This window comes from Desmodus rotundus, chromosome 1 (assembly GCF_022682495.2).
Source record: "Desmodus rotundus isolate HL8 chromosome 1, HLdesRot8A.1, whole genome shotgun sequence".
Lineage (NCBI taxonomy): Eukaryota > Metazoa > Chordata > Mammalia > Chiroptera > Phyllostomidae > Desmodus > Desmodus rotundus.
Window position 1 is genome coordinate 85,727,077 of NC_071387.1, and position 12,084 is coordinate 85,739,160.

At 43.6% G+C, this 12,084-nt stretch overlaps 1 protein-coding gene and 1 long non-coding RNA gene across 6 annotated transcripts in view; one reads left to right on the forward strand and one right to left on the reverse strand.

Annotated features, from left to right (window-relative positions):
• Positions 1-12,084, reverse strand: part of ROR2 (receptor tyrosine kinase like orphan receptor 2) — a 215,810-nt gene that overhangs the window by 130,779 nt on the left and 72,947 nt on the right. The window contains exon 1 of one of the 5 annotated variants that reach the window (XM_045197698.2): positions 1,352-1,525. The exons of the other annotated variants lie outside the window; for them this stretch is intronic. Within the exon in view, the coding sequence (XP_045053633.2) occupies positions 1,352-1,445 (94 nt within the window). The 5' untranslated portion in view covers positions 1,446-1,525. Of the gene's footprint in view, positions 1-1,351; positions 1,526-12,084 lie in introns of those variants that run through there. 5 annotated transcript variants of the gene reach the window in all.
• LOC123480058 (uncharacterized) lies at positions 1,427-2,948 on the forward strand. Its single transcript, XR_006655923.3, has 2 exons — positions 1,427-1,557; positions 2,734-2,948. It is a non-coding gene; the product is annotated as an uncharacterized lncRNA (long non-coding RNA).

Below are 12,084 nucleotides of genomic sequence, written 5' to 3' on the forward strand. Positions count from 1 at the left end.
TACTTTCACCTCTCGTAATAGTAAATACTACAGACCACCTTCTTACACTATATATAAGTTCAAAAATGGATTAAAGAGTTAAATGTAAGGCTTAAAACCATAAAACTCCTAGAAGAAAACACAGGTGGTAAAATCTCTGACATTGCTTAATAATATTTTTTTGGATATGTTTCCTCACGCAAGGGGAACAAACGAAAAAATAAACAAATGGGATTATGTCAAACTAAAAAGTTTTTGCACAGCAAAGAAAATCATCAACAAAAAGAAAAAGCATCCAATTATTCACTAATGATACTTCCAATAAGGGATTAATATGCAAAATTTATAAAGAACTTATAAAAGTCAAGAAACAAACAATCTGATTTTAAAAATGGTAGAGGACACACAGAGGGCCAACAGACAAATGAAAAGATGCTCAACATCACTAATCATCAGAGAAATGCAAATTAAAACCACAATGAGCTACCACCTCACACCTGTCTGAATGACTATCATCAATAAATCAACAAACAAGTTTGGTGAGGATGTGAAGGAAAGGGAACCCTCTTGTACTGTTGGCAGGAATGCAGATTAGTGCAGCTATTACAGAAAACAGTATGGAGGTTTCTGAATAAATTAAAAATAGAACTACCTATGACCCAGCAATCCCACCTCTGGGTATTTACCTGAAGAAATCCAAAACACTACTTCAAAAAGATATATACACACCTATGTTCACTGCAGTGTTATTTACAATAGCCAGGACATGGAAGCAGCCTTGGGTGTCTATCAACAGACATCTGGGTAAAGAAGATGTCATACATATATATGATAGAATGTTATTCGGACATGAAAAATGAATGAAATCTTACCATTTGTGACAACACAGATGGACCTAGAGAGTTCTGTGTTGAGTGAAATAAGTCAGACAAAGACAAATACCATATGATTTCACTTAATGTAGAAACTAAAAAACAAAATAAACTAAAACAGAAAACAGACTCATAGATACAGAGAAAAAACTCAGGGTTGCCAGATTCGGTGTGGGGTGGGGGTTAGGAGACTAGGTGAAAAATTAAGAAGTACAAATTGGCGGTTACAAAACGGTCATGAGGATGGGGAGTGCAGCAGAGGGAATATAGACAGTAGTATTGTAGTAACTATGTTTACTGCCAGGTGGGTACTAAACTTACTGAGGGGATCACTTTGCAAAGTATGTAAATTTCTAATCACTGTGCTATACACCTGAACCTAATATAAAATAGTATTGAATGCCAACTGTAATTGAAAAAATACATTAAATATTTAAAAAGACAGTGTATATGACTATAATAAGACTATCCCGTGTGCAACAGGAAGGAAAGCAATTTACCCCTCCCAGGCTGTGGCGGAGGAGTGCATTCAACTTCCTTCAAGAGGTGTGTGATGGGCGGAGTTATATCCCCAAGTGGGCGAAATCTGAGCATATCTAAAAGGAGACACAAAGAATTCAGTTCAAAGAACAGGACTATATATAAACAAGTGAAACAATGCAAGAAGATCTACAGGAGGAAGCTGAAAAGGAACGGGGTCCACAAAGTAAGTCAAGGAACTCTCCTCAGAAAGAAGGGGGGGAGGGGAGGGGAGGGGAGGGGAGGACTAATCTTTCAGGTCCTGATAGGAAGGAAGGGAGAGGACAGGACGCTGGTAGGGGTGTAGACGGAGAACCTAATCTCCCTTATGAAGTCTTCTTTCTTCTCTGTGATTTAAGAGGCAAGAACACCTAAAGAGGTGAAGGGAAAAGGAGATTTCTCACCTTTACATGAAGCAGGTCTCAGTCACCCACCTCAACATCCTATTTTGCCTGCGTACATCATTTAACACTACCTAGCACTTGTCCACTTGCTTATTGCCTTTCTCGCTCTGGCTCTCTCTGGAGTGTGAGCACCATGAGAGCCCTTGAGAAATGTTGGTTGTGTAAACAGATAAAAACACTCATTACAGAGTTTGGGAGGATGAGCCCCCTGAGCAAAGTATAAGGTAGTGAGCCTGCCAAACAATGAGAGGCTCAGCTGGGGGTACTGATCACAAACGGGGTTCAACCACTCTACAACATGGGATGCCCTCCAGCTGTGCACAGCTGCCCAGATCGGGGCTCAGAGACTACCCACCCACTGGACTCCTCCAGGGCTGGACCTTACCAGATGACCCTTACCAGCAATGACCAGGACTAGGTAAAGAAATATGCCACCTCTCTGGCCCACTGAGCCAGAACAAATGAGCAGGTTACTAGTACTCAACTTCTCTGGGTACCCCGGTAAGCTATACATCGTGGTGCTGACTCACCCAATAGGCCAGGCAGCTGGTGTATTTCTTCGCCCAGCCCTGGGCATTGCAGGTGCGGGCTGCTGGAGGCAGGGCATATGCGATAGAGCTCCTGCATCTGCAGTCTACCTTGCTTGTGGCCAAGAATGGCCTGAAAAGGCCTGAGGCAGTCTCAACGGCTTGGAGTCAGCAGCCTGCACGACCTGGCAGGGGTCAGGGAGGGCGGATGCCAAGAATGACACTGCCCACTACACACTCGCTGCCTTGCACTTTCCTCAACACCAGCGCTCTGTCCCAGCCCATTCTGTATGTAGACATTATTCATGTGCACAGTCTTCACTGGAGAGTAGTAAGTAATTATTTTACCTCATTCTAATCTGTGGGTGATCTGGCTCCCTATCACTTCCCAATAACTTAAATTAACAAAGAAATGAAATATTCTCTTTTAAGGAGCCAAAGTCATGTGACAGGAATGAGCGCTTCAGACTCCCAGCACTGATGCGGTCTCCTCAGGGTCCAGGAGGCAGGCTTTGTTTGTGAGACACGGAGAAGACAGCTGTCTACACCCCAAGGAAAGAGGCCTCGAGAGAAACCAACCCTGACCACACCATGATCTCACACTTTTACCTTCAGAACCGTGAGAGAATAAACATCTATCATTCAAACCACCCTATCTGTGTACCTCCTATGGCAGCCCAAGCTGACTGGGACTGTGCAATGGCCCCAGGTTCACTTCCTAAAAGATACCCCATAACAGCAGTGACAATTCCCACTGTTCAGCAGGTGCTCCCTGCTCTACCTGTGCAATGACCCCACGTAATGGTTATCATGTTTATTATGCACAATGGACACCGCAGTAAATTCAACCATTCTCTGTTGAAGTCACTTGGCCCAGCTCAGGGGCCCCAGAGCTCATCTCCTACCAACCCCAGAAATGGCCCTTCAGTCTTATGTGGTGTAGCAGAATGGGGACTGAACAATGATGTCCCTCAGTGACTGGCACCCCTCCTCAGTCATCTCCTTGTCCCCTCCCTGGGGGACTCAGCAGGTCTGGGACATCAGAGCTCTCTCACTCAACATTCCAAACACCCATGTACATGACAGAGGTCATTTCACAAGCACTAGCAAGTCTGTCTTCCCTTTTGCTTCAAGACCATCACACCTACAAGCCTTGACCTCATAAGTCCAGTCCATAGAGGCCCCAGTGAGGAGCGAGGGCTTTGTGACTGGCAAGGAGGCATCGGGACACTTTCAAGTGTCGCCATGACAGGTAGCAGTGAGGGACCAAGTACTCTAAAAGCAGGATCTTCACAAAGTGCACGCAGGTCGGCCAGAGGGGGCTCACGGATCCAGCAGAGGGGCTTCAGGAAGCAGGGTGCACAAATGCCCTGACCTCACTCAGGCCATCACTTCGGAAACACTGCCCCGGACAGCCTGTCTGCAGGTAACAGGACCCAGGCCTCAGCCTCCTGTCCTCCCAGCTGGCTCAGCAATCTGTTTCCCATTGTGTGGCGTCTCGAGTCCTCTCCAACCACATTTTCCTTTAATTATGATAAAAGAGAGTAATTTAATCAAGCATAAATCCTGTTGAAGTGAACATGAGAAAATAAAGGGGTGAATATGGAGGAGGGGGTGGAAATTGTACCCATAGGTCCTCCGGATTTAGGAGGAAGCCAACACAGGGCCAGCAGCCCACTCAGTACAAAGGAAGCCTGGTCCCACTAGGCATCCAGCCCTAATCCTGCCATGGGAAGAGGAAACAATGGCACCTGGGAAACAAAAGCAGTGTCCTGCTAGGCTGGATGTGTAGGGGAGGACGTGTGCTCCTACAGTCCCCAACCTGGGCTCCTATTCCACCGAGGGCTGACCTGGGGAGGGTAACCATCACCAACCCACCCAGGCAATGGAAAGATGCACGCATGTGTGCGTGCACACGTGCACACATGCATGCACACACAATGCACATGCACAGACATGTACGCGTGCATATATGCCTCACAGAGCCATGCTTCCAAAGCACCTAGTGGCCTGCTGCAGCCCCAGGAAGTCCTCAGAAATTCAGAATGTAAGCCTCATCCCAGACCTACAGAAACCAGCACTCTGGGGACAGGGCTAGATAAGCTGTACGTAATAAGCCCTCCAGGTGAAGGCTGAAAACCACTGCTACTCACAGCAGGTCTTATTCACACAGAGGCAAGATGTTGGTTTAAAAAATAAGACATTCATCCAGACAATGAAGTATTACTCAGTGATAAAAAGAAATACCTATCCAGCCGTGAAGACATGAAGGAACCTTGAATACCTATCAGCGGTCGCCAGGGTGTTGGGGACGAGGGGCTGGTGAACAGGTGAAGCAGAGGGGAATTTCAGGGCGGTAACACTGCCCTCTGTGTGGGACACTGTAACGGTGGGTACACGTCATTACACATTTACCCAAACCCACAGAATGTACAACAGCAGGAATGAACGTAATGTGAACCGTGGATTCTGGGTGATAACGACATGTCGGTGGAAGTTCAGTGACTGTATAACAAATGCACCACAATGCTGGGACATTGGTGATGGGGAGGCTGTGCTTGTGGGGGCAGAGGGTGTGTGGGAAATCTGTGCCCTCCACCTAAATTATCTGTGAACCTAAAACTGCTCTAAAAATAAGTATTCATATTTTAAAAAACAAAAGTGATTTTGAGCGTACGTAATAATTTCCATGCTCACAAGTGTTTCCTCAGTGCCTGCATGTGCCATGCATATCCTAAACACTGACATGTAGCAACTTACCAATCTTCACAGTGACCCTCTGAGGTGAGTAACAGCATCTCTACCACACAGGCGAGGAAGGTGGGTACAGAAAGGCTGACCAACTTGCACCTAGTGAGGCATCAGGCCCTGCTGTCTACCTCCTGAACACACAACCCTGGCACTCATCATGCAGGATACGGTCCTGCCTCCCAGGGTCACCACGGAGCAAAGCTGAAAGATAAATGCTGCAAAGGCCAAAGGGGCAGGGTCCCCGAAGCCTGTGGGCCTGGGTCCAGACAGGTGTGAGGCCCGCCAGAGCAGGCCAGTTAACAGGAACTTTGGTGGCTCATGAGGAGACACCAGCACTGACTTTGCCCGAGGTGAAGGCGTAACTCAGTTCTGACCAGATGGAATATCTGAGAGTCCTTCTCCCACACATCCAAGAAATACTTTGATGAAGGCAAGGGTATTTCCTGGAGTCTTCTAGACCAGCAGTCCCCAACCTTTTTGGCACCAGGGACCAGTGTCGTGGAAGAACTGCACGGGGACAGGAACACAGAGCTCAGGCAGTAATGTGAGCTCACCTTCTGCTGTGCGGCCCGGTTCCTAACAGGCCATGGACTGGTACCTGTCTGCGGCCCAGGGGTTGGGGAACCCCGTCCTACACTAAAGTTCCTGAGAACCTTGGATAAGGCAGGGGTGTCAAACTCATTTTCATTGGGGCCACATCAGCCTTGAGGTTGCATTCAAAGTGCCAAAATAATTTTAGGACTGTAAAAATGTAACTACGCCTTAATGTTAAGGAGTTGAAATTACACTCGACCCTTTGACGGCAACTGTGAGGCTGATGAGGCCCCCAGTGAAAATGAGTTTGACACCCCTGGATAAGGGACGTCTTTGAGCAACAACAGATGTGGGTGACTCCAGCTGGCAGGAACATCACAAAGGAAACCACACAAAGAAGACCAGCCACCCCCAAACCCAGTGCACAGAGGGGCACTGGAGCCTGTGGTTTTGTAGGCCCTGGGTGTGTCCGCAAAGGTGACACCTGCAAAGCAGGCCTGTCTCTGGGAGTTGAGCAGAGATTCTAATCGGGATGCTTTCAGGAAGACACATGAGGTAATGGGAGACACCACCCCCTAGGAAGGGCTCAGGGTTGCAGGCCCTTCCCATCAGGGACTTCTGGAAAAGTGAACCCCTGACCAACTTACAGAGACCTTCAACCTCTGCCAGAGGGAAAGGGCAAGAAATCCAGCCCACCTTCCTACCCTGGGGAGGGGAACTGTGGGGTTTCTGCAGAGATAAGCAGGAGACAGGGGGCTAGGGCAGCACTCAGTGAGCCCTTGATTGTGAAAAAAAGTCAAATCCTACCTGGGTTGTTTCCTGCTCTCTGTACAAATGGAGGGAGCTTATCGGGGCAAAGAGTCAGGAAGAAAAGCTGGTTTGAGAAGGGAGATATTTAATTCACCTGTGAGTGTGTTGATGATCAATATAGAAAAATAGAAACACAAAAAGTACCATATTTTTTGCAATGTGTAACGCACACTTTTTGCCCAAACTTTTGAGGATAATATAGATGTGCATTACACATGGGTAGTACTAGTTCCATGTCTATAAAAATGTTTTTAATTATTTTATTTATGTTTACATGTTAAAAGTGTAACTCTAGAACAATAACGATATCCATACGCAAAATAATACCTGGAATACAATAATCAATTTTGTTTCTAAATATAAATAAATAAATAATTGAATTAAAAATTAAAACAAAAGATTTTTTTCCTGACAGTTTGGGCCAAAAACATGGGTGTGCATCATACATGGCACAATATGGTGATATACGAGGAGCAATCATATTCCTATACACTAGCAACGAACAACCTGAACATGAAGTTAAGAAAACAATTCTATTTATATTAGTATCAAAAAGAAAGAACTACTTAGGACTACATTTCACTCCAAAAGACGTACACAACTTAAAGGCCAAAAGCTACAAAACACTGTTAATAGAAATTATACATGATCTAAATAAATGGAAAAGCATCCCATACTCCTGGATTGGAATACTTAACATTGTTAAGATGCAATACTCCCCAAGTTTTTCTATGGCTTGAACTCAATCCCTACCAAAATCTCAAATGTTTTTTTTTCCCCAGAAATTGATCAGCTTCTCCTAAAATGCCTATGAAAATGCAAGGGACCCAAAATAGCCAAAAAAATCTTGAAATGGAGCAGCAAAGCTGGAGGCTTCACACTTCCCAGTTACTTAGATGGTGTGGTAATGGCACAGAATACTCACCAACGTCTATGGAATAGAATTCAAAGTCCAAAAATAAACCCTCACAGTCATGGCGAACTGATTTTTGTGAAAGCTGCCAAGACTACTCAACGGGTGCTGGGATAACAGGGTACCCACATGCAAAAAAATCAGGTTGGGCCACCCCCTCACGACACACAAAATTAACGCAAAATGTATCATAGACCTAAATGTAAGACCTGAAACTATAAAGACCTTCGCAAAAAACATGGATATAAAACACAGAGGAATGTAAATGACATGGAGTTAGACACTGGTTTCTAAGACAGGACACCAAAGAAAAAAACTAAAACAAAGCTATATAAACTGGACATCATGAATATTAAAAACTTCTGTGCCTCAATGGACATCATCAAGAAGGTGAAAAGAGAACCACAAAATGAGAGAGAAATTTGCAAATCATACATTTGATCAGGGACTTATATCTAGAATACATAAAGAACACTGTTACAGATGAAATGTTTGTGTCTCCCTAAAATTCACACGTTGAAGCCCTGAAACCCAAGGTGACAGCATCAGGAGGTGGGACCTTTGGGAGATAATTAGGTTTAGATGAGGTCAAGAGGGAGAGGCTGCCACGATGGGATTAGTGTCCTTACAGGAAGAGAAAGACACAGGAGACCAGAGCTCTCTCCACCATGTGAGGACAGCGAGCAGGTGGCCGACTACAGGCCAGGAAGAGAGCCCTCTCTAGAACCCAACACCAGCAGCCTGATCTTGGACTTCCCAGCCTCAGAACTGTCGGAAGTACTGTATTTTTCAGACCATAAGACACACCTAGGTTTTAGAGGAGGAAAATAGGAAAAATTTTGAAGAAAAAAATGTGGTAAAATATTTAATAACATAAATAACATAATATTTCACCAATGTAAATATAAGCTACATTCGGACTATAAGACGTACCCGCATTTTCCTCCCAAATGGGGGGGTGCATCTTATAGTCCAAAAAATATGGTAAATTTCTGTTGTATAAGCCACCCAGTCTACAGTATTTTCTTATGGCATCCCAAGCTAATAAAAACAAAACTAAATAATTAAAGGACAAATAACTCAATCAAAATATGGCCCAAGAATCTGAGGTCATTTCTTCATTGATGACATACAAATGGCAAATAAAGACATTAAAGATGTTCAGCTTCATTGGTCATCCACAAAATGCTAATCAAAATCACAACGAGATAGCACTTCATACCTACTAAGATATATAAACTTAAAGATACACATAACAAGTGTTGGCAAGGACGTGAAGAAATCGGAGCCCCCCTGCACGCTGGCAGGAATAGAATGGTGGAGCTGCTATGGAAGATAGTCTGTCAGCAGCTCAGTGTTCAACAGAGCTACCTCAGGACCAAGTATGTACCCAACAGATGAAAACATGTCCACACAAAAACTTGTACAGAAATGCTCACGGCAGCATTGTTCAGAACAGCTGAACAGAAGAAAAATCCCAAATTGCCTATACAGTGATAAATAAACAATGTGTGGTGTATCCACACAACTGAATATTATGCAGCTATGAAAAGGAATGATGTTCTGATATTTGCTACAAACAAAGATGCAAACTTGGGGGAAAAGACAGACACAAAGACCATATATTGTGTGATTCCACTTTATGAAATGTCCTGAATAGCGTAAATTTTCCAAATAGCTAGGTGATAGGTCTATGAATGATTATGTATGTTTCTATATGTTTGAATTTCTTTCATAATATAAAGTTAAAAAGGAAATGTTATATATTAGGGAGTTCCAGCCAAGATGGAGACGCAGGTAGAAATGCTTCGCTTCCTCAACACAACCAAAAGAAGGATAACAATGAATTTAAAAACAAAAAACAACCAGAACTGCCAGAAAATCAAACTGTATGGAAGTCTGACAGCCAAGAAGTTAAAGAAGAAACATTCATCCAGACTGGTGGGAGGGGTGGAGACAGGAAGCTGGGTGGAGAGGACACAAGGCAAGACTGGCAGATGGGATTTCCCACATTCACATGCAGATGAGCCAGGAAGAACAACTTGGGAGCAAGACAGACTGTGCGACTCAGGATTCCAGAGCATGGAAATAGAGCCTCAAAACCTCTGGCTGTAAAAACCTGTGGGGTTGAGGCGGTAGCAGAAACTGCCAGTCTCACAGGAGATTCCATTGGAGAGACCCATACGGTCCTAGAACATACACAGCACACCCACCTGGGAATCAGCACCTGAAAGGGCACAATCTGCTTGTGAGAGGTGAGGGAAGTGATGGAAAGATGGGCCAGAGCCAAGCAAGCTAGCAAATGGCATTGTTCTCTCTCTGACCCCTCCCCCACATACAGCACCACAACCAGCAAACTGGGTTGCCCCACCCTGGCGAATACCTGAGGCTCCGCCCCTTACAACATAACAGGTGCGCCAAGACAAAGAAATATGGCCCAAATGAAAGAATAGATCAAAACTCCAGAAAAAGAACTAAGCAATAAGGAGATAGACAACCTATCAGATGCCAAGTTCAAAACAGTGGTAATCAGAATACTCACAGAAATAGTTGAGTTCAGTTGCAAAATGAAGGCTATACAAAGTGAAATAAAGGAAAATATAGAGGGAACCAATAGTGAAGGGAAGGAAACTGAGACTCAAGTCAACAATTTGGAAGAGAAGGAAGAAATAAACATTCAACCACAATAGAATGAAGAAAACAAGAATTCAAAAAAATGAGGAGAGGCTTAGGAACCTCTGGGACAACTTTAAATGTTCCAATATCCAAATCATAGGGGTGTCAGAAGAAGAACAAGAGCAAGAACTTGAAAACTTATTGGAACAAATAATGAAGGAAAACTTCCCCAATCTGGTGAAGGAAACAGACTTCTAGGAAGTCCAGGAAGCCCAGAGAGTCCCAAAGAAATTGGACACAAAGAGGAACACACCAAGGCACATCATTAAGTTAACCAAAGTTAAAGATAAGCAGAGAATCTTAAAAGCAGCAAGAGAAAAGGAGACAGTTACCTACAAAGGAGTTCCCATAAGACTGTCAGCTGATTTCTCAAAAGAAACCTTACAGGAAAGAAGGGGCTAGAAAGAAGTATTCCAAGTCACAAAAGGCAAGGACCTACATCCAAGATGACTCTATCCAGCAAAGCTATCATTTATAATAGAAGGGCAGATAAAGTGTTTCTCAGATAAGGTAAAGTTAAAGGAGTTCACCATCACCAAGCCCTTATTATACATAAAGTTAAAGGGACTTACCTAAGAAAAAGAAGATGATCAAAAAAAAAAAAAAAAAACTATGAACAGTAAAATGACAACAAACTCACACCTATCAACAACTGAACCTAAAAAACAAAAAAACTAAGCAAACAACTAGAACAGCAACAGAATCACAGAAATGGAGATCACATGGGGAGGGGCAGGGAGAGAAGGGAGGGAAAGATACAGGCAATAAGAAGCATAACTGGTAGGTACAAAATAGACGGGGAGGTTAAGAATAGAATAGGAAATGGAGAAGCAAAAGAACTTATATGTATGACCCATGGACATGACCTAAGTGGGGGGAATGCTGGCAGGTGGGGGTGGAAAGTGCAGGGCAGAGGGGGATAAAGGGGAGAACAAATTGGGACAATTGTAATAGCATAATTAATAAAATACACTTAAAAAAAAAAGAAATGTCCTGAATAGGCAAGTCCGCAGAGACAAAACTGTATTAGTAGACTGTTGGACTGGAGAGGGTTAGGGGACAGGGGTGGCAGCTAAAAGAAATGGGTTTCTTTTTGAGGTGATAAGACTTTTCAAATTAATTATAGAGATGGTTGCACAACTCTTTGAATATATTTTCAAATTAATTATAGAGATGGTTGCACAACTCTTTGAATATATTAAAAATTACTCAATTGTACACTGTAACTGGTGAGTTTTATTTGTATATGAATTAAACCTCAAGCAAAGTGTATCAGTAAGTGACAAATTTGTAGATGCTGGAAATGGGAAGGAAAGGGGGCAGGCTCAGGCAACATAAAAGCTAGAGCAAAAGCGAGGAAGCAGAAGCAAAAGGAAAATGAGGTTGGCTTCAAGAAAAGGCAGCGGTGGGCTCACTTTGAGAGATAAAGTCCTGGATCCACTTCACTGTACAAGGTGCCCATCCTTACACTTGTGTTTTCTATAGAATTTAAACTCAACCTTAAAGGCCCAGAACCTGTGGGAAAGGGGTCCTCCCATTTCCAACTCACTTGTCAGAACATGGCCTGGTTCTTGCAATGGAGAATAACCTATGTTCTAATCTGAGTCAGCAAACTTGCTCTGGGTATCCTACCCACCTTCCCCTCCTGGGAACTGAGAACCTGGGCCACGGACATGGAGAGGAGATGGGGCAGGGGAAGACCGAAGCAATGTCAATGCAAAAGGGGTGGAATTCTCCCATCTTGTCCAAGAATCTTAATACTGGCTTGGCCAAAAAGTTCATTTGGTTTTTTTCTGTAAGATGACTCTAGTTGTGCTTAGTTGTCTTTAACTTCATTCGAAACAATTTTGTTAGATTGTATTGTGACAGCTGTTATATCAACGTGCATTTTTTAAAAACTTAGCAAAATTGGTGAATTTTTGTGTAGCCATTTTAATATTGAAGATGGAAGAAAGTAAGAGACATTTTCAGCATACTATGCCTTATCACTCCAAGGAAGATAAAAACACAACTGAAATGCGAAAAAAGATTTGTGTAGTGTATGGAGAAGGAGTTGTGACTGATCGAACAGGTCAAAGTGGTTTGCAAAGTTTCATGCT